This window comes from Thunnus thynnus, chromosome 3, assembly GCF_963924715.1.
Source record: "Thunnus thynnus chromosome 3, fThuThy2.1, whole genome shotgun sequence".
NCBI classification, from domain to species: Eukaryota; Metazoa; Chordata; class Actinopteri; order Scombriformes; family Scombridae; genus Thunnus; species Thunnus thynnus.
In genome coordinates this window covers 12,000,483-12,022,612 of record NC_089519.1, presented here as the reverse complement: position 1 = coordinate 12,022,612, position 22,130 = coordinate 12,000,483, and the positions used below count along the sequence as shown (strand labels likewise).

Genomic DNA, 22,130 nt, shown 5'->3' with positions numbered 1-22,130 from the left:
GAGAGAGAACTGGCCCAGACTATGATACAATATTGAAATGAATCACATGCGTTTGTGAGAGACCCTCCTCCCAAGAGAAATGACAGCATCAGTCATTTCAGCAAATGCCCTAAAACGACATTTGTTTATGTTCAAGTGACAAAGTCTTCTAGCGGCCGTAGGAATTATGACTCTTCTCTGGGAAAGCAGAGGAGGAAGTCAGGTGACATTATTACAGAGCCAGAAAGACCACAGCGGGAGGAGGTCAGGGTGGATGGACAACATGAAAGATTGCTGTTAGTTTCCCGTATCCTACTGACAGTCAACGTTGGTCTCTTTGAACCATGACTACGACACTTCCCTGAACTTATAGAGGAATTCTTCACATAAAAGGCTGTTTACAGGTGTTGGGGAGTACCACTGCATATGTGAAAAGAGTTGTATAAAGCTGTTTGTGACTCCAGAGGGAGCTGCCCAAAGTCTGATCATTATTTCAACCGTGTAACAGATTTGGAAATCACTGATAAATGATGATGTCCTGTCGATAGGGGCATCAGATCAGAAAACGCTTACATATGTTGCTCTGACGGTATCAACAAACAATGTATTTTGTCATTTTAATTTGAAGGAGCTGATGGCTGTGAGGATATGATTCACAGTGTTGTCTATTTGTGTGCATGTGAAAGTGTGTGTGTGTGCATGCCTGTGATCATTCATTGGTGCTGACTTTGTAATTGGGAAGAGGAGTGTCACTTAATATTGTGTAATCACTGTGTAATGTAGCAGTGCCTGTGATTCACGATGTTACAAGTTATCAGCAGCCACGTGTTCGCTGCATTGCAGATCGTTATTCCATGGAAAACTATTATCTAAATGTCAGATCCTGGAAGAAGAGGATAAAAAGGTGAATCACATGGTTGTCATAGAAGAACGAGCAGGAACTAACATCACCGTACCAAAACCAAATGCTTCTCCATAATCTTCTCTCTCCACTTGCTCTTAAGTGCTCTCATCTGAAATAAACATAAAAATCATATCTCTCATTTTCTTTCCTAGTACATCTCTGTGGCAAGTATATTTCTAACAGCTATTATTAAAGCACAGTGGTTCTGTACTTCTCCTTATTGTTGAGGTCTAACGGTAGCGATCTAGGAATTGAAACTACTTTTCTACTGTTGCACCTTTTGTCAGTCATGCTTGATAGAAAAAAAAAACACCTAAATGCAATAAACTTCTTCTCACTTGCCCCAGACCTTTTAAAAATAAAGCCTTGAGACTAAATGTACACCCAAGTAACTGTACCTTTGCTATGAGGCAGACAAAAATGTCCATCTTCAGTGATAAAATGCTAAAAAATGCAAAAAAAATGTTTATGTAGCATCTCTCCTCATATGCTCATATTGACTTCTATATGAACACTTGGCGATGATTTATTACCATGAAACTATGAAAGCTGACATCACAGGGAGGCTACTTAAAAACTGTAATATGTCATTACTATCAGTTCCTGGTTAAATTGTTTCAGCTATGATTCATCCGCCACAAAAAAATTCAAACCTTGCATTCTCTGATTAATTTCTTGCATCTTTTTTGAGTCATCTTTTTCACAATTCTGGGAAAATGATCTACATTCTGGAGAAATTATCAATGTTCATGTTATGCAACAAATTTTAGTTGTCACGTTAACTTCTCATGAGCTGACTAAATGCTAAAGAAATCCTCTAAGTTTGTGTGTGAAGGGTGCATTAGTGTGTCATGTACAAGTAGTATGCTTGTACGCTTCACTGCTAAACCTATAAATATAATAGCCTTCAATCATAGTAATAACATGGTAATAATATCCTGCAATCAGTTTTTAATCTAATTTTATTGTATTACTATAATATCCTTATAGCTTAACCACTAAAACTTTATTAAAATTAAAATATTAAACAGGGTATTTGTGCTTCAGTGTCATGGCAGACATGCAGATGATGGTGTCATTTCATAGGGTTACTATAGTCAGTTTACTATATAATCAGTTCATGTGATGTGCAGTTGTGTAACACAGTTTATCCAGTGATTTAAGATAGCTTCATGAGGTCACCGACACTATCTTCTGTAGCAGTTATTGAAACATGTTCATCCCTGCCTACATCACTGCCCTACTTCCTGTCCTGACCTCTTGCATGTGCTGCCTGTTATTCCATCTGTACTATTATTAGTGATGTATTATTGTGATTGTGTTGTCCATCCGTTGTAAATACATCTCTGTACATCACTATCTTTATGTTAAATGCAGTAGTGGAAAGCAACCAAGTACATGTACTCAAGCACTGCACTTAAGTACAATTATGAGGCACTTGTTATTTAGTAGAATATTTACATTTTCTGCCACTTTATACTTAAACTCAACTACAATTCAGAAACAAATATACTTTTTACTCCACTACATGTATTTAATAACTTTATTCACTAGTTACTTTGCAGATCAATAATACAAAGAATAATCAATAATCTCTTCACATAAGATAAGACTTATTGATCCCTAGGAGGAAAATAACAAGCTACCCAGCAGTAAATAAAGTAATTAAAATGAACTACACCTTTAAAATATGCAACATCAAAAGTGTACTTGTAGCAGATTACTTCTGCAGTGTGGTATTGCTACTTTTACTTCAGTAAAATATCGGAGTACTTCTTCCACCACTGGTTAAATGTAATAAGAAACATGTTCACATTAAATAAAAACATTTTAAAAACAACTTTTCCTTCCGTGGTTATTGTAGAAACATGAGCAGCTTGTCGCGGAGCTAGATGGGACAAATAACCCGCGCTGACCCATTTACACCAATAGCAAACAGATTATTTTGTCCTCGTTTGCTGATTTGGTGTAAAATGAGTCTAACCTATTTACGTTACTAAAGCCAGGTCGTAGGTGGGACTAGACTGGTCCTCTCCGGGATACTCCACATTACTCCGCTCCGGGTTTTCCTGCCGTCCATTAGCGGGCTCCTCACAGCCTCTAGCAGGTTTTTACTCACCTCCTGTCCTGATATCACTCCGCTGGCATGGTGGAGAAGAGGACCTGATTGTTGTGATGGTGGCAGGCGGCAGCCAGTGACTACAGACTTCCACCACTGCTTCCCATATCCGCGTTTTACGCCGTCTGGGTGACTCTAGTTGCCTCACAACCGGACTACCGAGGGCGCTTGTGCTCTTCCCCCAACTCAGCAACATCTTCACCGGGATTTCTTTCAAACCAAAACCATATGAGATGCAAGTTCACTGGGAAACTCCGGAGCCCGTTCGGTTCAGGCAGCAAAACTTTTTCTCAAAGGACAACACCGTAAAACGGCGAGTGGACTGTTGCTGCTGCCGCCGCTGCTCCTCCGCGGGACGGTTGGTGTGTATATGACCGTTGAGTGCCTGCTAACGTTCATACCTTCACGGTGTTGTTGTTTTTTCCAGCGGAGTTGTTGTTAGCAGCGTGGCAGCGGCTTTATTGTTGAATTCAGTTTGGGGTTTGCTCGAGTCTCACTCTGGCCGGGTGTTATTTGTGTTTTCGGGAGCGGTTTGTTTTGAAACAGTACCGAGGAGGGAAGAAGCAACGGTCACAAGCGAGCCACTAACTAACCGTATGACTGCTAGGCTCGCTGCCCTTTAAACCTCCCCGGTTGTCGCTCACTTCAGCGGCTTCTGCCCGGTCGTACCTCCCGTCCGCTGCCCGGCAGCTTGGGACCCTTCACCGAGGAGGACAGAGAGGGAGAGGACACTAGGTAGTGGAGGTGGAGGAGGAGGTGGCCGGAGGAGGAGGAGGTGGTGGCGGTGGAGACGAGCTTGACGGGGAGAAAAGTTCCTCCAAAATAGCAGCCACTCGGCCCAGTGATGGGGGACTTCGCCTCCCCCGCTGCCGGACCCAACGGCAGTATCTGCATCAACAACAGCATGAACCCGGCCGCCGGGAGCGTGGTGCCCGCCGGGGCGGTGGGCATACCTAAGCACAGCACCGTGGTGGAGAGGCTGAGGCAGCGGATAGAGGGCTGCCGGAGACACCACGTTAACTGTGAGAGCAGGTACCAGCAAGCCCACGCCGAGCAGCTGGAGATAGAGCGGAGGGACACGGTCAGCCTGTACCAGCGGAGTCTGGAGCAGAGGGCCAAGAAGTCAGCCGGCGGAAGCGGCAGCAGCAAGCAGCCGCAGAGCAAGCAACCGGACCCGGACTCTGCCTCCTCCACGGAACAGAGGAATAACACGCTCATAGCGGTAAGGACGAGCTCTCAATCACGGCCAAAACAGTCCCGAGACAACCCTCCCACTCACACACTTAGATACAGCACACACTTCAGTATACTCTCTTTCATCCCCCTTGCATTTCTCTGTCCCCAGTATTCTTGGACACCCAACAAGCTGCAAGCTGTGTCACTACTACTTGTTCACCACTATGAAAACTTGTTGAAAACACGTTCACTGAGCGCTGGAAATTGCTTCAGAAACACACACTTCACTTTTTCAAACCAGGGTGCCAAGTAGTGCTTTTGTTTACAAAGAAATCCAGCCCCTTGTTGTAGAAAACAGGCTGCTAGAGCTTAAATGCTGCAGTGTTTGGAAATGACAGGCCTGACAGCTGATATTTGATCTTTTGCAAGATCGGTGCTGGAAGTTTTGAAGGCGCCTCTAATTGTCAAGTTTTGATTTTCAGCGCAGAAACTTCTTACTAACTTCTGGAGGATGGCGTTTTTTGTTTTTTTTTTGCATGCAAACAACTTCTCCTTTCTTGTTCTTTGTTTTTGGGTGCACATTGTTCTGCAAGACACCATTAATGTTGCAATATTGCTTCCTTGCTCTCAGCAGCAGCAGTGTATGGTCCAGCCTTAATCTGTAACCTTTGTAACACACTGTCAAAATCAACATCCAGTCCCCACAGTGTTGCAAAAACCTAATCACAGTCACCTCCTCACTGAAAGTAACCCGCCACCAGGCCTGAACTTTACTTCAGATTGCTGCCAAAGTAGTTACTGAATGTTTTTATGCTCTGAGAAACTTTTTTTTAATTAACTGTGAAGCTTAACACAAAATAATACATTGATCACATGATAAAGCTTACAATGATGCTCCTTTAATATGACCAAACACTGTATGTCCCTTCAAAATTGATGCAATGATACCGTAGCAAATACAAATGCTATATTTCTAATTGAGTCTCTGTAAACTCTGTAGAATTTATAGGAATGCTACAGTGATTTCCTGTTGGTAGGGGGCAGTGGTATCATATGGAGGATTGTTGGGTTTCTGATGCCTGTCCTATGAGGATCTTGGTTTGAGTTGTTTTTTAAATCGATGAGCAGGTCTACAGATCAGCTCTTACAATGATATGATTTTGTCATTTTCAAAGAAAATATCCTGATGTTTGGCTGTCATTGTTTGCATGAGAGAGAACGAATCAGACAGCGGCAAACTGTGAAGAGTCCCCTGTTCACACCACATCTCCTGTGGGCAAGCTCCGGTTTCCTTTAGAAAAGACCAAAGGATACATGTCGGGAATGTCAACATTGTTATCCCTTTTGTTGCTGCAATGAGCCCAGTTCCTCCCCTTTTGAAATGCAAAATCGGAATGTCTTTAATTTCTGAGGCAGCCTCAGTCGTTATTTAAGAGCCACGAAAGCCCGACCAGCTACAGCTTGAGAGAGCAGCAGTGATTTTAATAGTGCAGGACCTCCCAGCGGCCCTTGTGGACATTAAACTGAACCGCCCATTAGATGGCCGGCAACAAATGCTCCGAGAATGGAGGGATTACTGCTTAAAGACACAGTGGCATCCCTCTGCTCCTCTCCCAGTCACTGATGGTGACACCTCCTATGCAAACACACAGCATTCAGTGGCTGAAATACACAGAGCTGGGTGTTAATACCTTTTTTATGCTACATTTCAAGTGCTTGGTATTGTTGAAACATGAATTGTAAAGGAGATGAAAGGAAATGAGAGTCTAGCATCCCTCTCCTGTTCCTTCCCCTCTGAAGAACAGAGCTGCAGCTAGATGGCTGTATGTAGTCACTGCAGAAGCAGGGTTTCTAGGAAAGCCAAGTATGCTGTTGATGTAACTACACACACCATATGCACACACGCATACACAAATACCCAGAGGGCCTTAATCTGTAGGGGTTATGTTACAGACTGTACTTAGTAGTATGCTGTGTGAAGACGGTGTGTTTGAATGCAGTTTCACAGATGAGTGCAGTGGCAAACATGCTCATGTCATTAGGGTTGCCCCCTGAAACCCGGTCCTGAATCGGAACCGATTCTAAAATGTTAAGAACCCAGGGTATTTTTAATGTCAGTGCTTTTATTCATACTTTTATACGTTTTGCTGTAACTTATGGTCGTGCTGCAGGCAGCTTCTCCTCTCTGTCCTCTCCTCTGCTCTCTGTGTTAGTGTTTGACCGAGGGCGGGGCTGTGCTCCCACACACACACACACACACACACATACACAGAGCGGACAGCAGAGCAGAGAGGCCGTGGTGGACACAGTGAACCAGGTGAAGTGAAAGATAACGTTTCTCTTGAGCTGACAACAGCTACGTTCATTACTGTGAAAGCTTTGCGAGTACAAATCTATTATGTATTTTATCAAACCACCTGTTCAACAGGCGTGAACATGTAGGAAAGTGATATTTTCATCTGTTTTGCCCGCAGTGTCCACCGCTGGTATGTTTTTCACAACTACAGCATGCTGGTTAAGATAATAGCGAAGTGTTACGAACAAGCTAAAACCAAAGCTGTCTGTATGTAGCAGAACTGTTTATCTTAGTTTGTAACATATATTCAAATTTTGCAAATTCTTGTACACTCAATGACCGGCTTAGATGGCAGCCCCCGCTCCAAACCAGCCCCTCCTCTGTACCAGCGGTAAACTCCACTCACAAGAGCCGGACCTATAAGGACTATCAATAAGAGTAGTAGTATCGATGAGATCCTAACGATACCATCCCTACATGTCATGATTTAGTTGTAGATGAAGAGGTTAAGGGTTATAAGGCTGAAATGAAACACGTTGCATGATGTGACTTTGAAATTTGCGCACTGTAGTACTTGGTGTCAATATGGTAGCTGTTGATTTGAGAGTCTCAAGGACACCTTCAACTAACAAAAAAATAAATATATGGAAAATGTGAAAATCTTTCTGTTTTTAGGAGGTAGAACCAGTAATACAGTGTTCAACCAAATGACAAGAAAATAGTTCTCCAATTATGACATATTATACCTGTAATTTGCAAATAATATATTACCAATTTCATGGACCAAAATATAATATTCTTGAACATTTTGTATTGTCATCATATGCATCCCAGCACACTGTGCCATGGTCTAATGTTTCTCAGACACACCCACATCGGGACGGGGGCAAGCCTATAATTATGGAAAGTGTGTGTTTGTGTTTATAGCCTAACTATTATTGAGAAAGGAAAAGATACTGGGAGCCCATTCTGTCTTTCCCACCGTTTTTTGGACAGTGATGTTCTCATCAAGTAGGAGTATGTTAGGGAACTTCAAAACACTGAAAGCTTTACATACAGGCCAGAAAGTAAGTTTGGAGGCAGGCATTGGTGTTATGTCTTGTCGATTGATATTCACTCACACAAGATGAACGCTTGCAAACTCTGTCTGATAATGAGTGGGCTGCTCAGGAAACACCAGGCCACCTTCTTGCTTTCTACCAATAGCCGTGTATCCTGTTGCACTGACACCACCAGGATAGTAAAGGATTCATGTCCATATTAAAAACTCCTGGAACAGACTAGCATGTTGCATAACTTCCAACATTTGTCCCCCAAATGTTGCAAGAAAGGTGATATAATAGTTTTGAAGCAAACAGACGGTGTCCAACTTACAGGCACATTGTAAAAGCCAATAATTATAGTTCCTCGAGGGAAATTGAAGGTGTGTTGTTAACTCCCTGTCCATTACCCATTACTGCACGGTGTTTAAAACTAGACTGATATTTGTGTATTGATAAGTCTGTTGGACTCTATTTGAACAGGGGACATCAGCATGAAATGGATGTGGTGTTGGATCAAGGTTTAGACAGTTCTGCCTAAAGGTTTTAATAGTTCTCTTTTTGAAAAGCAGTGCAACAGCTCAGCCTGAGTTTGAATCTCAACTCTAATGGCTAACAAGTGAATTGGACCACTCAGCCATTGGAGCACCAATCATAAAGAAATAGAAAAATCATTCTTCAATAATCTTATACTGCTAGCTTCATTACAAAGGTTATTTGATGATGCTGCTCTCTAATTGACTTTTTTGGTGCGCTCATCTTCCCAGAATGACATTTGACAACCCACAGGGAGCAGGTGTGAACTTGTTCATTACATGTGTTGGTGGAGAGAGAATGAGTGATTGCAGTAACAGTGTTTCACCACAAAACAAAACACATATCCTCAGGCTGTGTTGCATTCTGACCTGTTGAGGTTACGGCTGGTGGAGAAATAAGTACATATTCTTGTTTTTTCCTCATTTAATTTTTGAATGATACTGAGAGAGTGACACAAGAGTTCTGCTCGGACTTTAATGAGGCTGTGCTCAGTATCCTAACATGATGCGATGTTGTCTACTTTTCGCTACGTATCTAGGGGCATAGACAAACAACCAAACATGTTCACCAGTAGTTGTGTTGTTTTAACAGCATTTTATAAGCAGGCAGATTTGTATGTTAGGATACAGATGGAAGCACATGGGCTGTAGCGAAGCTCAAACCTGTGACCTTTTAGTTTCTGGCACGTGTCTCTGAACCAACAAGCCACGATGTTGCTTAAAAGCAGAATCGTGACCCGTACTTTTCGACAAAACATCCAGTCAGATCTGATTACCTAATCGCTAACAAGTTTACAGCTGCGAGGCCAACGTGCACAGTGAGGGGCTCGTTAGTTCCACTAAAACACAGTAGCTCAGGACAGTCTGTCTTCGGCTCTGCTCGCTCCTTGGCATCCACCTCGCCAAGGAATGTCTCTCTCACACACACACACGCACACACACACACACACACACACACACTCACTCACTGTTGTCCTGCTCAACTCTTGGCAGCAGAGGCCGGAGTGTGGGCGGCTGAGTTTTCATGAATCCGAGGCCTTCCCTCTTCCCTCCCTTCTCTCCCCTCCCCACCACCACCACCACCACCACCACCACCACTTCTCTGGTTTCAGCTTTAGTAAAGCGCTAATGTAGCGTAGATGGTCTTGGTGGCTATAGCATTGTTAATGTCAGCTGGGACGGCTGCCCAAGTACTATATTTAAACTACTGAGCTGGCATGGAGCTGACACTCACCAGTACGCACACGCACACACGCAGAGTGTGACGTCGACATACACCAGTGACATCACAGACATGCTGTTTTCAACTCATTACACATTTGTTTAACTGTCTCCGTCTGTTTTTTATTGACTGTGTCTTGCGAACTGTTCCCTTTATCTTCACTCTCTTGTTGTGTCCTTTTTTATGTGCCATTTTCTATCACTCTTATGTCTTCATTTCTTCTCACCCTTGTTCCTCAGTCCCTGCACACACGCACACACTGGATGTTTTTGATTTGGGGCGGCTGTGACCACATTCCCTTCCACCCACGCTTGTTCACATGTTCTACAGGAACACACACACGTTCAGCGCAGACCCTTGAATAAGCGAGGGAGCCGTTTTCCCTCCGTTTAGCCTGTTGGAGCAACAACCAACTTCTGTGCAATTTATACATTTTTTACTTACTTCTAAATAAAGCTCAAAGCTAATCACACTAGTATTAAATAATAGTTAGCATGCCTCTCTCATGCACACACGTATACTTACACCCTACATGTTAAGACAGTTGTACTTACATAATCAGCCATGGGTTAACAGGGTATGGCAGAAAGCCTTGTTCATGTGTCAGTGCTCAAATATTTGCTCAACTAGTTTTTTAGTCTTCTCATCTCTTGGCAACTTCTTGCATTGTATTTGCCTGCTAACACTTGATTGTCAAAGCTCCTGAGTGGGAGCGTGTATCCATTAAAGATTGGCTGTAGCAATCAAGGACTGTTTTGTTACAGCTTGTGTTTCTCTGTGTTTCATGATTATACATACGTTACACATGTTCACACTCTGCAGCTGCCTGGTAAAGCCACTGTCTTACTCCTTTAATCAACTTGCCTGTAGTTCATTTTGTTGTAAGTTCTTAGGCCATTTTTGCTCCAGTTTTACAGTGATATTTAAGTGTTTTATAGCTGCCAGTTCTTTTGCTCATTCTCAGAGGGCAGTGTTGTTTTTCCAGGTACCATCCATGTAAATTGTCAGGTAATCCTCTCAGTGCTATTTTATATATATTTGAATCAGTTTTGGTTGTTGTGGTGCATGAAGTAGCACAATCATACCGTGGCCAAGTGGTAATAATATATGAATGAGCCACAATGACCATAGTTCATCACAATTATAATATAAAATATATCCTCAGTAATTACAAGAAAATGCCATTTGCTAATCCTTGACAGAATTTAGTGCCTGGAAAAAAAAGTTCTTAAGTAAACAGACAACCACTGGAAGGACTGTTGTGTCTTATTTTGTCTTATCTTTGATGCCAGTGTGCTAGTGCTGCCCTTTTTGTTTGGATTTTTTTTTTTTATAAGGCCGCTAGCGTGCTCTTTTGAGTACAATAGGTAGCTCACCATTAGAGACTCATCTGAATGGCAGTTTACACTTTACATTATTGATACTGGCATGGTGGGAAGCCATCTTTGTTCCTTATTTCCTTTCACCCCTCATGTACTCACACACGCACACAAACACCAAAATGGTAAAATATGGATGAGGTTGTTATCAGAGATGCCAAGGTTCACTGTGATCCAGCACAAGAGTTTGTGTGTGTGTGTGTGTGTGTGTGTGTGTGTGTGTGTGTGTGTGTGTGTGTGTGTGTGTGTGTGTGTGTGTGTGTGTGTGTGTGTGTGTGTGTGTTGATAATATTGTTGTTGGGGGGGGGTTGTCTTATTGGCTACTCCTGTAAAGGTACTATAAATTTTATATACTTTCTTTTACACTTTTTATATGTATGTATGTTGGATATTAATTACTATTTCTATTTTTTGCACATTTGAGCCCATTCACAGCCCATCCTCACCTACTCACCTGCTCTTTCCTTACTTTTCCTCCCTATAGCCTCTGCTTAAGCTACTTCATTGAGCAGATCATCTGGTGATAAAAATATTTTAAATACTAGTAGACCTGCACGATAGGAGGAAAATCTTTGATGTGGAATAACATTCTTCAGTGCGATGACTTTCGATAAATAAACAAATATTGAAGTGTGCATATTAGCTGTACAGTTCCTATGTCCTTCTGCTTGAACAGGTACACTGCTAACATAGATCCCAAAAACTGAATAGAATGAGATATAAAGAAATGAAATAAATTATTTCAAACATGCTTTTATTAAACAAATTACACATGAATACCCAACCAATTAAACAGAATATTAAATTTAATAAGGCATTATAACTACAAGAGATTAAAGTTTAATTTCCCCTGCTCCCTTTAAAATATTTTCTTCCAAACTAAAAAAAAACATCTCTTACCATACAGTGTTGAAATAAAAAAATATCTGAGGGAAAACAACTTAAACAATTAAATAAAGGAAATTAAATAACCGTAATGTCTCCCATTACAATCGTTAAACTCAGGTCAAACTAGGCAGTGCTGATCAAATATGACTCAAGTTTCTGTTACTGCATTGCCTATTTCCTGTCTCAGATGTTTTCAGACATATTTTAGTGTTCTGTTAAGCTTTAATATGAGAAAGTTTCTGACTCAGACGTCATGTTGAAAACAGACGAGCCAAAACCGAGCACTGCCCGACTTGCAGTACGTCACCACATTTAGTGGCCTGGTGCGTCCTTGCCGGAGGTGGTCTGTCAGAATACCAGTGAATTAAAAGAACAAAAAACGAATAGTCGATTAATCCATTAGCCAATTTTCAGAAAATTAATCGGCAACTATTTTGATCGTAATAGTAATCGCTTTTGTCTTTTTTTTAAGCAAAAAGGCAAAAAATGTGCTAATGAATTTGCAGATTGACAAATGTGAGGATTTTAAGCTTGTCTTTGTCATACATGGTAGTAAATTGAATATTTTTAGGTTTTAGACTGTTGATCAGACAAAACAAGACATTTGATGACGTCACCATGAGCTCTAAGAAATCATAAAGGCATATTTCACTATTTTCTGACATTTTAGAGACGAAATGATCAATCAAGAAATTAATCTATGATGAAAATAATCGGTAGTTGCAGCCCTAGTGACCAACAATAAGGAAACAATATTACAACTAAGAAGGGTTTCTCAAAAACAAATTTCCCGCCCTGCACCACCATTGTCTGTATTTGTATAATAAGTGTATATAGTACAACAATTGAAGAGGACAAAAAAAGAAAATGAATCATGCCTTTATGGATGTGTGCACACACATGCACACACTATGAAATACAAGAAGGAGGATGCAAAGAGATCCCCTGAGTTGGATACATGGAGACTACACACTGTTTGTGTTGTTTAACGTCTGGCTTGACATGAACATGTGTGTCTGCAGCAAATGTGAACACTGTATGTGGGTATTAAGCATGTTTGTTCAAAGTTGCAGTCAAGTGGTAGCACCATACTTTGAAGTAGTAGTTAGCAGACAGTAGTTCACAGCATCGTCCACTGTGAGATGTCAGAAATTGCCACCAGCCAGCTGCTGAGCTGTGGCAGTGACTGCTAGATTCAGCTGTTTAGCTCTATCTGACTAATTTTGCTGTTAAATGAATTAAAGAGTCCAGTGTATTGGTGAATTTAATGAGAAATGTTGCCAAATGACATAAAATCTTTAGTATCCTTGCTTGTCAAGAACATTATTATTGCAACTTTATTTATCCCCTTAAAAGGCCTCGCTCTACACAACTGATGACCCTCTAAGCAAGGCCTTGGTTTAATAATTTTGGTTGAGACAAAAAATGAATGAAATTAATAATATAAAATTAATACTAAAGTTACAATAACATGTTTTATTTATCCTCATGATTCCCTTATTCCCTACTTTGTTTTTTCAGCTCTAATGCATGTATAGTACGTCAGTAGTGGTGGAGAAATAACACCTCTTTACTGCGTGTTTTTCAGTTTCCTGTTGGTGTCAGGCAACAACCTCATGACCTTCCTGTTACCAGTTTGTCTGTTTAAACTCAGATTCAGTAAAAAAAAAAAATCATTTTCTAGCACTAAATCTATCAGTTTTCCTTCACCCTTCACACATCAGCCTTTTCTAATTTCCAGCCAGGACCCTTCTCTTGTTTTCCTCTCCAGTTCATCTTCTCTCCCCACCTCACCCTTCCATTCCTACCTCCATTTGACCTTTAATTTTCCCTCTTTATAATCTGCCCTCCCTTCTTTCCTCTAGATCACTCAGACCCACCCTTGCTTTTCTTCTGCTCTCCCTCTCCATCCCTCCCTCCATCTCTTGCTCCTTGTCTCCGGTGATCCCTGGTTCAGTCTCAGCTAGCAGGCTTAGTGCTCTAAAGCTCTCTCAGCGCAGGTCGGTGGCAGGGAGAAATCCTGTGCTAAGAGGGAATTACCTACCTCACAGACTCCAGCAACACACACAGACTGTTACTGTATACCCACAGATCTGCACACGTACCTACGGATCTGTTCTGTCGCAGGTATCAGGTCAATATTAAGATTACCTAATGATTCTCCATGTTGGCATACAGATCTGTGTGTATTTCTGTGTGTATGTGTCATACTGCATGCTATGTCGAGACCTGTATCATCTGCCTCGTTCCTCCTTTGTTAAATGACATTTGTTGTTCTTTCTAGGGCTGGCCAGACCCCCCACACCTTCCTACTGAGCCAGTGTCATGAATTTTTTATGAATGTTTGCGTGAGCAAGTGTGTGTGTGTGTGTGTGTGTGTGTGTGTGTGTGTGTGTGTGTGGCCCTCAGCTGCATCAATAGCCATTAGTGCAGCAGCCAGGGTAATTGTGCCACAGTGGCTGCAGTGCAGGGGGGGAAAAACACATTATCTGATAATACTGCAGTGGGCAACATGGAGGAAAAAGATGGAGCGAGGACACAGTGGGGCCGAGCAGGCCAGTGTGAGAGAGGATATTAACTGTGTTCAGACAGTTAGCGACATGGTTGCTATGCTACTGTCTGATAACTGATTTACATCAGGTGATTGCATGCTGGAAGTTCTATGGTACTTCAGCAGCCATTGTCAGCTGATTTTTTTTTTTTGCCTAATACTAAGCCTAAATGAATCGTCTAGTGGCGATCATTGCACCACTGCTTTTGAAACACTGCCCCCTTTTTGTCCCTGTAAGAAGGTTGCGCATGGTTCAGTCGTGGCCTTGGAAACAGTAGTTTGACCAGAAAGATCCTAACTCAGAGACCACTTAATAGCTTTTTTTTTTCAAATCTTTCAACTATAGTCTTGAGATGAGCAACCAACTGAGCAAACTCCATCCATTGAGACCGTGAGATTCAGTTAAAGTAGACCTTGAGTTAAAATGTTTTTAGTTTTTTTTGTTTTTTGTCAAACTTTAATAATGTTGGATGGTTCACTTTGGGTCATGATGTAGACACAAGACCCTGACCTCAAAACACATCCATAATTCTGTTTTAGCCTTCCTGGACAGAGATGTGCTTTGTTAGCATGTGGGTATCTCGAATCTATCATAGAATGTATAAGGTGTTGTGATCCTGTGGGTGGTTTCCATCAAGACCTTTTTATTGTTGAACTTTGTGCATCCCCCAGTTTCCTCCAGGATTGAGAATGGGCTGTCAAACAACATGGAGTGATCGAACAGGAAGGCTCAAAAGTTCAGAAATGACTTTCAGAAGGACTTCATAAAAACTGGCTGCTGGACTTTGACACATATCAAAAGTAGCAGCAGGGAAACTGACAGTTACAGTTGTTACTGTTACTTTCACAGGATCAAATACAATGTGTCTTCAATGTTGGTACCTCTTGTGATAAGCAGCTACAGTGCTGCCTTGCTCAAATAACTGCACCAAAGTAAACTCAAGAAAGTTGTGTAATAGAAAAAGCAAATAGAGATGTATATCCATAAAGACTCCTTCACTCCTTTTTCTTCCAGCCTATGGGCGCCTTCGCTCTAGTATAACATTCAGCTCTACTTGTTTTGTTTCGTGATGAGTTGAGCTGTGTTTGCTTGTGCTGAATACTCTGTCAGCAGCCCGCCTGTACATCACTTCCTGAATGTTCCTAAAATAGCAGCAACAACGATCACAACCAAGGAAACACACCAGCTGGTCTTTTCAAAGCCACACTCACTTTCTGCCCTCTCTTCCTATGGTTGGGTATTATCAGGGTTTTACCAATAGCTATACTACTATTGAGTAATTAAATTAGAACATTTAGGTGACAGGTATAAGTGGACTGAGAAAGTCTGTGAATATTTTATTGGAAGTAAAAATACTGTACAATATACTGTATTTGCCTTACAGGTGATGCCACATTTTAAACATAAATCACATTTGTCTGTTCTGTTTTTTATACATTTTTCACCTGCTTGAATAGACTTTACCCAGACCTTTTAATGCTTTGAACTGCCTTGTCATGATTGTGATGCAGAGAATGTAAACAGACAACGTTGACTGCTGCGTCACTGCATTCCTTCTAGAAATAGTGACCATGCTGAACCATAGTGGAGATTCCCAAGATGTTTTTGTGAGGTTCAGTAATCATGAATATGACGAATATGAACTGCTAGTAATATAGTTTATCATGATTTTGAATTTAAGTTCAGACTTAGTAAGAATTGCTCTTGAAACCCAAACCTACTGAACACCCTCCACCTCAATGTTTTTTTTTCTCTCTCTTTGTGTCCTTCATTGTTATCTCCTATATTCTCCGTTGCCCTCACTTTACACTACCTCTTGTTTTTTCTCCAGTGCCTCATCTTTTCCTGTTTTTTTCATTCACCTTTTACTCTTACTTTTTCACCTTCCTCTTCAGCTTGTCAGTCTTTACACTGTCTTCTCACCCCCTACTCTCTGTTCCCCTCTTTCTCTTGTTCTGACTCTCTCCACCTTCCGGTCTCCTCTGGCAGAGACTGTGGACTCTACTGAGGAGACAAAATGGGCAGATGTTTACCCCGATCTTTGCTGTCACAAGCTGTTCACGTCAGTTGTTCCACGCAAAGCACTGGAACTCACAAGATGAGTGTGGTGTAGCAAAAATAGCCAAGGAAAACTACATCTCCCTGAAGAATTTGAGCAGATTTGGGTCAGACGTGGTATGAATTTTGTCATGCGAGCTTTGTGGAGTTAGCAGCTTAAAGCTCAGCTGAAACTCTTCAGTGATAATGCCCTTTAGTCTGTAAAAAGTTGTAACAGTTTCAAAATGCAGCACTTCCACTGAACACAGGCAAGAGCAATGATTATGCCGTTTTCAAGCTTTGTAATTGTCACTTTTCCCTTTTCAAGAAAACAGCAGGATTTTAGTTTTATTTTTGGCTTGTTGACAGTTAAGGAGCCAATGAGTTTTTTAATGGATACTTAATGACTGCCGCACAAAACATAACAAAGAAAGCCCCTGAGGACCCTAACTGTCAGCCAGCGGAGGTCCCTCTTTGTTGTGCACATACACTAAATATTTTGGAACATTAACAGTATATTTTCCACACCATTGCCTTTCCGGTTCATTACACCTGTGTGCTAAGCAAACGGGTTTGGAAAAACCCAATGTGGTCCCTGCAAATGTAAGCTGCTTTCAGTATGCAGACAGACACAGGCAAAAAGAGATGCTCTTATTTTAAATGTCTAAAGCTTTGCTGGAAGCAGACTCTGGGAATGGACCCTTTTCCTGAGATGACAGGAGTGTTCAACACCTACCCAGTGAGGGCTGCTCAGACCAAACGCTAAATACTTGCTGTGGTTTGAGACACAGTAAAGACAAGGTGTCAGTGTTCAGATGTATACTCTGTATACTTTGGATCACAGCTGATGAAGCGGAAGATTTGCTTCTTGTCCTCAGTGTTTAAAAGTGGATAATGTTATGTTACCAAAATATTTCTGCTGACATGCTGGCTACCAAGTGATTAGCTCTGATATAGGACATGGTGGGAATAATCATCACCGCTGATCATATTGGTAGTTATTCTGTTCATAGTGGATGTTTTCTTCCAAAGCTTATGTAATCTCCCAATCAGTTTACATCACAATAACACAAAAATTAAGATCAAGCTTTTGAGTTAGCTGACTAGCCAACGTTAGACAGACAACTTGTATTACCTTTTGATGAGTTGTGGTTTGGTACCAACAGTGTTGGCCTGCTGACAACAGAACCACCTATTTACTTAAGTGACTATCTGCCGGACAGACTGATGTTCAGTCTGCAGACTCATTTGCCTCACTGTCATCCAGAAACACCTGCACCATATTTCTGTTTGAATTACCAAGAGTGGATGTTGGTGTAGATGTGCGTTGTTCAGTGGGATTGGTCGGGAGATTCTTAGTCAAATTGTCTTCATGAACCTTTGCCACTGTTATGGGTCAGAACATACCCAGGTGGCTATACTTGCCCAAAATGTATTTGTAGTCAAAAGGATGGATTATTAAAAGTATAGTGCTGCTAGTAATGGCACACTGGCATTTTATAGTTATGGATGTGACATTTTTCTTCTTTTAGATATTAGAATTGTATTATAAGTTGTTAAGAGAGGTGCGAGTTGATAATCTCTGCTGAGGTTAGGGTTGGGCGATATGACAATATACCATGTGGTGATGTTAATTTGTCAACTGTTACAAATGTATTTGCCATACATGTTATACTGTAATATGTTATAGTCTTTATGAGTAGTAATATAGTGTCATGATTACAGACAGTACCAAAGGAAAGTAAGGCTCCTGCCGTCCGCTAGCCTTCAGATCACCCTTGGGCAAGGTGTAGTACTTGTCAGCCCTCCAATCAGTATTATGTGAATCCATGGAATGCAGGCAGTGAATGACTTTACAGGCAACTTGAGGAAGTTTCAATTCATGGCTGTGTGGTTATAGACACTAGGCAGTAGATTCTTCAAAAAGAAGAACAATGGCTGGGGTCAGCTGTCTTAAATTAGACGCTGTATGCAGAGGTAGTTCTTGCGGCCTTCCTCTGTTATCAAGCAGCTTGGTATAAAACATGGTGAAAGTTCAACAAAGTTTTTCAGATCTTGGCAAACGGGGTAGGGTGGACACCATCCATACTAATCCAGCCTGGTGGAACAGTTGTGAGTAAACAGGCGGCTCTGCACTGCCATCAGGTGATTGTTTGAAACCTGGAACATGAAATGTACAAGGATTAGCAATGTCTACAGGCAAATTGCCAAACATATTGCAAGAAATGGACAGAATGGAAGTTGACATCCTTGGAGTCACAGAGACACAGTTGAAAGGAGACAGAGTCTACTTGACAGACATACCAACAGTTGAAGGCAGTGAAGTAGCAGTTATCATGAATAACAAAGCAAGAAATACAGTAATGGAATGGGACAACATCAGTGATAGAAATATGTGCATAAAAATAAAATCAACACCAGTAAACCATAATATGTTCAAAACATATGCTCCAACAGCTGATAAAGAATCAGCTGTAAAAGAAGCTATGAACAACTAACAGAAGACATTAAAAGCAAAAAGACCTTCAGTGAAAATGTCATAGTAATGGGAAGGCTGAGAGGGAAAGATCGTGGGACCTTTTGGTCTGGATGACAGAAACGAAAGTCTGAAATTTAATATCCTTTTGTAAAGAGCAAAAATTGATCATCACCAACATCATGGAAGAGCAAAAAATCAAACAGACTTTGTACTAGTCAGTGAAAGATACAGATATTCATTAAGCAATGCAAAAGCAAGGCCTGGAGCAGACCATAACCCAGTCATAGTAACTCTGAAGTAAAAAAAAAGTCAAAAAAAAAATGGAACTTGGATGAATTAAAACAGGAAGAAAGTGGAAACTAATTTACAGAAATGACAAATGACAAACTAAAGCTGATAACCAACCTGAATGGAAAGACAGTGAAATGCACAAAAGAAATGGCAGATGAGATATGTGGTAATAAAAAGACAGAATGCAAACAAAAATGAATGAAAGTTATTATCTTGAAAAAAGAAAGAAAGACGAGAATGCAAAAAATAAATGTAGAAAAGAAAGTATCAAAACCTAAAGGAGATACAACATATGTGCAGAAAAGCAAAAAAAGAACATTTCAACAACCTGTGTAAAGAAATGGAAGAATTTCATAGACAGCTCATTGAGAAAAACGTGTGTAAAAGATGGGCTGAGTATATAAGGGAACTATATGTAGATCAAAGGACAGAAACACTGACAAATCAAGAAACAGATTACACAACCGGCATAGAAATAAATGAAATCACAGAGGAAGAAATTCAGGAAGTGATAAAGAAGCTACCCAAAAGAAAAGCACGGGGAGCAGATGGTATCCCAGTGGAACTACTTCAAAGTCTATGACCAGAAGGAATAAGAAACATCAAAAATGTCATAAACAAGATCTACAAATCAGGAAAAATACCAGAAGAATTTCTGAAGAGCAATCTCATTCCTCTGCAGAAAGTGAAAAATACTTATGTGTGTGAAGAGCACAGGCTGATAGGTATTATAAGTCATGGGTCAACGATACTGTTGCATATAATCAAGAGCAGAATCACCAATGTCATTGAAAGCAGGATTTCAGAATGCCAGCTGGGCTAAAGAAAAGGAAAAGGAACAAGAGATCTTCATATTAAAAACAATTGGAGAGAGGATGATATAAAAGAACAAAAAACTTAACATGGTGTTCATAGACTATCAAAAGGCTTTTGATCGGGTAAACCATGAGCGACTAATTGAGATACTGAAAGAAGAAGGGATTCCAGCACACGAAATAAGAATAATAGAAAATCTATATTGGAACCAGAAAGCAGCCGTCTTTACAGGAAATGGAGAGACAGAAGAAGTAGACATCTAAAGAGGTGTAAGACAAGGAAGTATCTTATCTCCAATTCTCATTAATTTGTACATGGAAAGGATGATCGAAGAAGCACTACAAGAGAAGAGAATTATGCAGAAAAAATGGGGAGAGCTTGGGGCGGCTGTGGCTCAGGAGGTAGAGCGGGTCGTCCACTAATCAGAGGGTCAGTGGTTCAATCCCTGGCTCCTCCAGGCCGCATGTCAAAGTGTCCTTGGGCAAGATACTGAACCCCAAATTGTTCACTCGATGTGTGAGTATATGTGTGAATGGGTGAGTGAGTATTAAAAACATTGTAAAGTGCCTTGGATAAAAAGTGCTATATGGTGCCTAATGAGCAGGCACCTTGCATGGCAGCCTCTGCCATCAGTGTATGAATGTGTGTGTGAATGGGTGAATGTTGGCATGTGTTGTAAAGTGCTTTGAGTGATTGGTAGAAAAGCTATATAAATGTAGTCCATGCAGTCTATTTGACAAATATCAGGTATGCTGACGATACAGTTCTTCTGGAAGAAGATGAGCAGGAACTCTAAGAAATGTTAGAAGCTGTAAATCAGGTTTTTATCAAGAGATACAGAATGGTAATGAACAGCAAAAAGACCAAATCAATGATTATGGGAAAAGGTGAAATTGAGAAGATCAAAATTAAATTGGAGGATTCAGAATTAGAGCAAATGCACAAATACAGATACCTGGGAAGTTGGATCTACCAAGATGTCTGGAGGAAATTAAATGCAGAATTGGACAAGTAAAAATGGCTTTTTTGGAAAATAAAGAACTTCTGTGAAGCACAACATCAGTATCATAGTAAAGAAAAAGATCATTGAAACCGATATCCTTTCTGTTCTTACGTATGGATCAGAGATCTGGACATTGACAGAGGAAGCAAAAAGAAGGATAAATGCATTTGAGATACTGCTACAGGAGAATGCTTGATCAGCTAGGGAATACTTATGTGAAGTAATAAGATTCTGCACCTGGTGGGAGAAGAAAAGTGTTTTATGAAGAAGATTGCAGAGAGAAAGTTTGAGTTTGCGGGGCACATTCTGAGAGGGTCCAGTAGGAGGCTGATGACGAGGGTTTTGGAAGGGATGATTGAAGGGAAATGAGGAGTGGGAAGAGAATGCATAACGTGGCTTGATGATATAAAGAGATGGAGTGGAGAAAGAAGATATGAACGACTCAAGAGAAAGGCTGAGAAGAGAAACACTTGGAGGACAATGAAAGCCAACCTTCGGATCAAAGACAGCACAAATGATTGATTGGTTATACTGTGAACTATACAGGACTGCTTTATAGCATTATTGGATTTTTATATGATTTTGCACCTATGTGTTGAAGTATGATGATTTTTCTTTGCTACCGTTTTTCCTCAAATAGTGACCTCAACTGCAGAGGGTACCAGGCCTTTATTGGAAGCAGGCTTATATTAGAGAGAGGCCTTTATTTCTCATTCCCTCTGTTTGATAAGTATATTTGCTCATATTTTAGTACAAAGCCTCCTTGTATTCCAATCTGCTTCCGTTTGCTCTGTTAAATTTTTGTGACTGCATTACTGGTAATCTACTTACTATGACGTGCGGAACAATAATTCTGGCGCTTGAGTTCCACCTGGAACGTTTTAGCAGTGCACCATTTAGCTGTAGCATATAGGTAGCATGCTCATGGATGCGTGCCGGCTGGCTTAGCCCAGTTACCCTGGTTACCCATACTCATGTAGTGTTGCTGCTGTCATTATTAAAATATGTGCCGTTATCCTCATATTTAAAAGATATTGCATCTCCTCCATCCCCCTCCCATCTCCATGATGGTCAGCCAGAGGGCTACGCATAGACTCATAGAACTGGAGTTACAGCCAGGTAACTACTATTAATGCTTAATTGGCATGCACATTATGTAACAGGCACCAGGAGTTTATCTACCCTTGTGTTTTTCCCTGGCCTGTTTTTGGGGCTGGCCTTTATTTGTTTGTGTCGCCCACACCCACAGACTCGACTTTTAGTTGACTACTGTCTTTTGTTTGATGAAATAAGGTATTTAATTTGCCACATTAGCCCAAATCAAATGTTCCTGGTTGGTGATTTTATCTACAGTTTCTCAGTTGATTTTTCCAAATAATCTAGTAGATCAATATTGTAGCTCATTTTTAGTTC

The 22,130-nt window shown here is 40.9% G+C and overlaps 1 protein-coding gene across 1 annotated transcript in view; it reads left to right on the top strand.

Moving 5' to 3' along the window:
* Nucleotides 1-3,001: 3,001 nt before the first annotated feature.
* maml3 (mastermind-like transcriptional coactivator 3) overlaps nt 3,002-22,130 on the top strand; it is a 110,991-nt gene continuing 91,862 nt past the window's right edge. Inside the window, exon 1 of the mRNA XM_067584227.1 lies at nt 3,002-4,224. Within this exon, the coding sequence (XP_067440328.1) occupies nt 3,847-4,224 (378 nt within the window). The 5' untranslated portion in view covers nt 3,002-3,846. The remainder of the gene's footprint in view (nt 4,225-22,130) is intronic.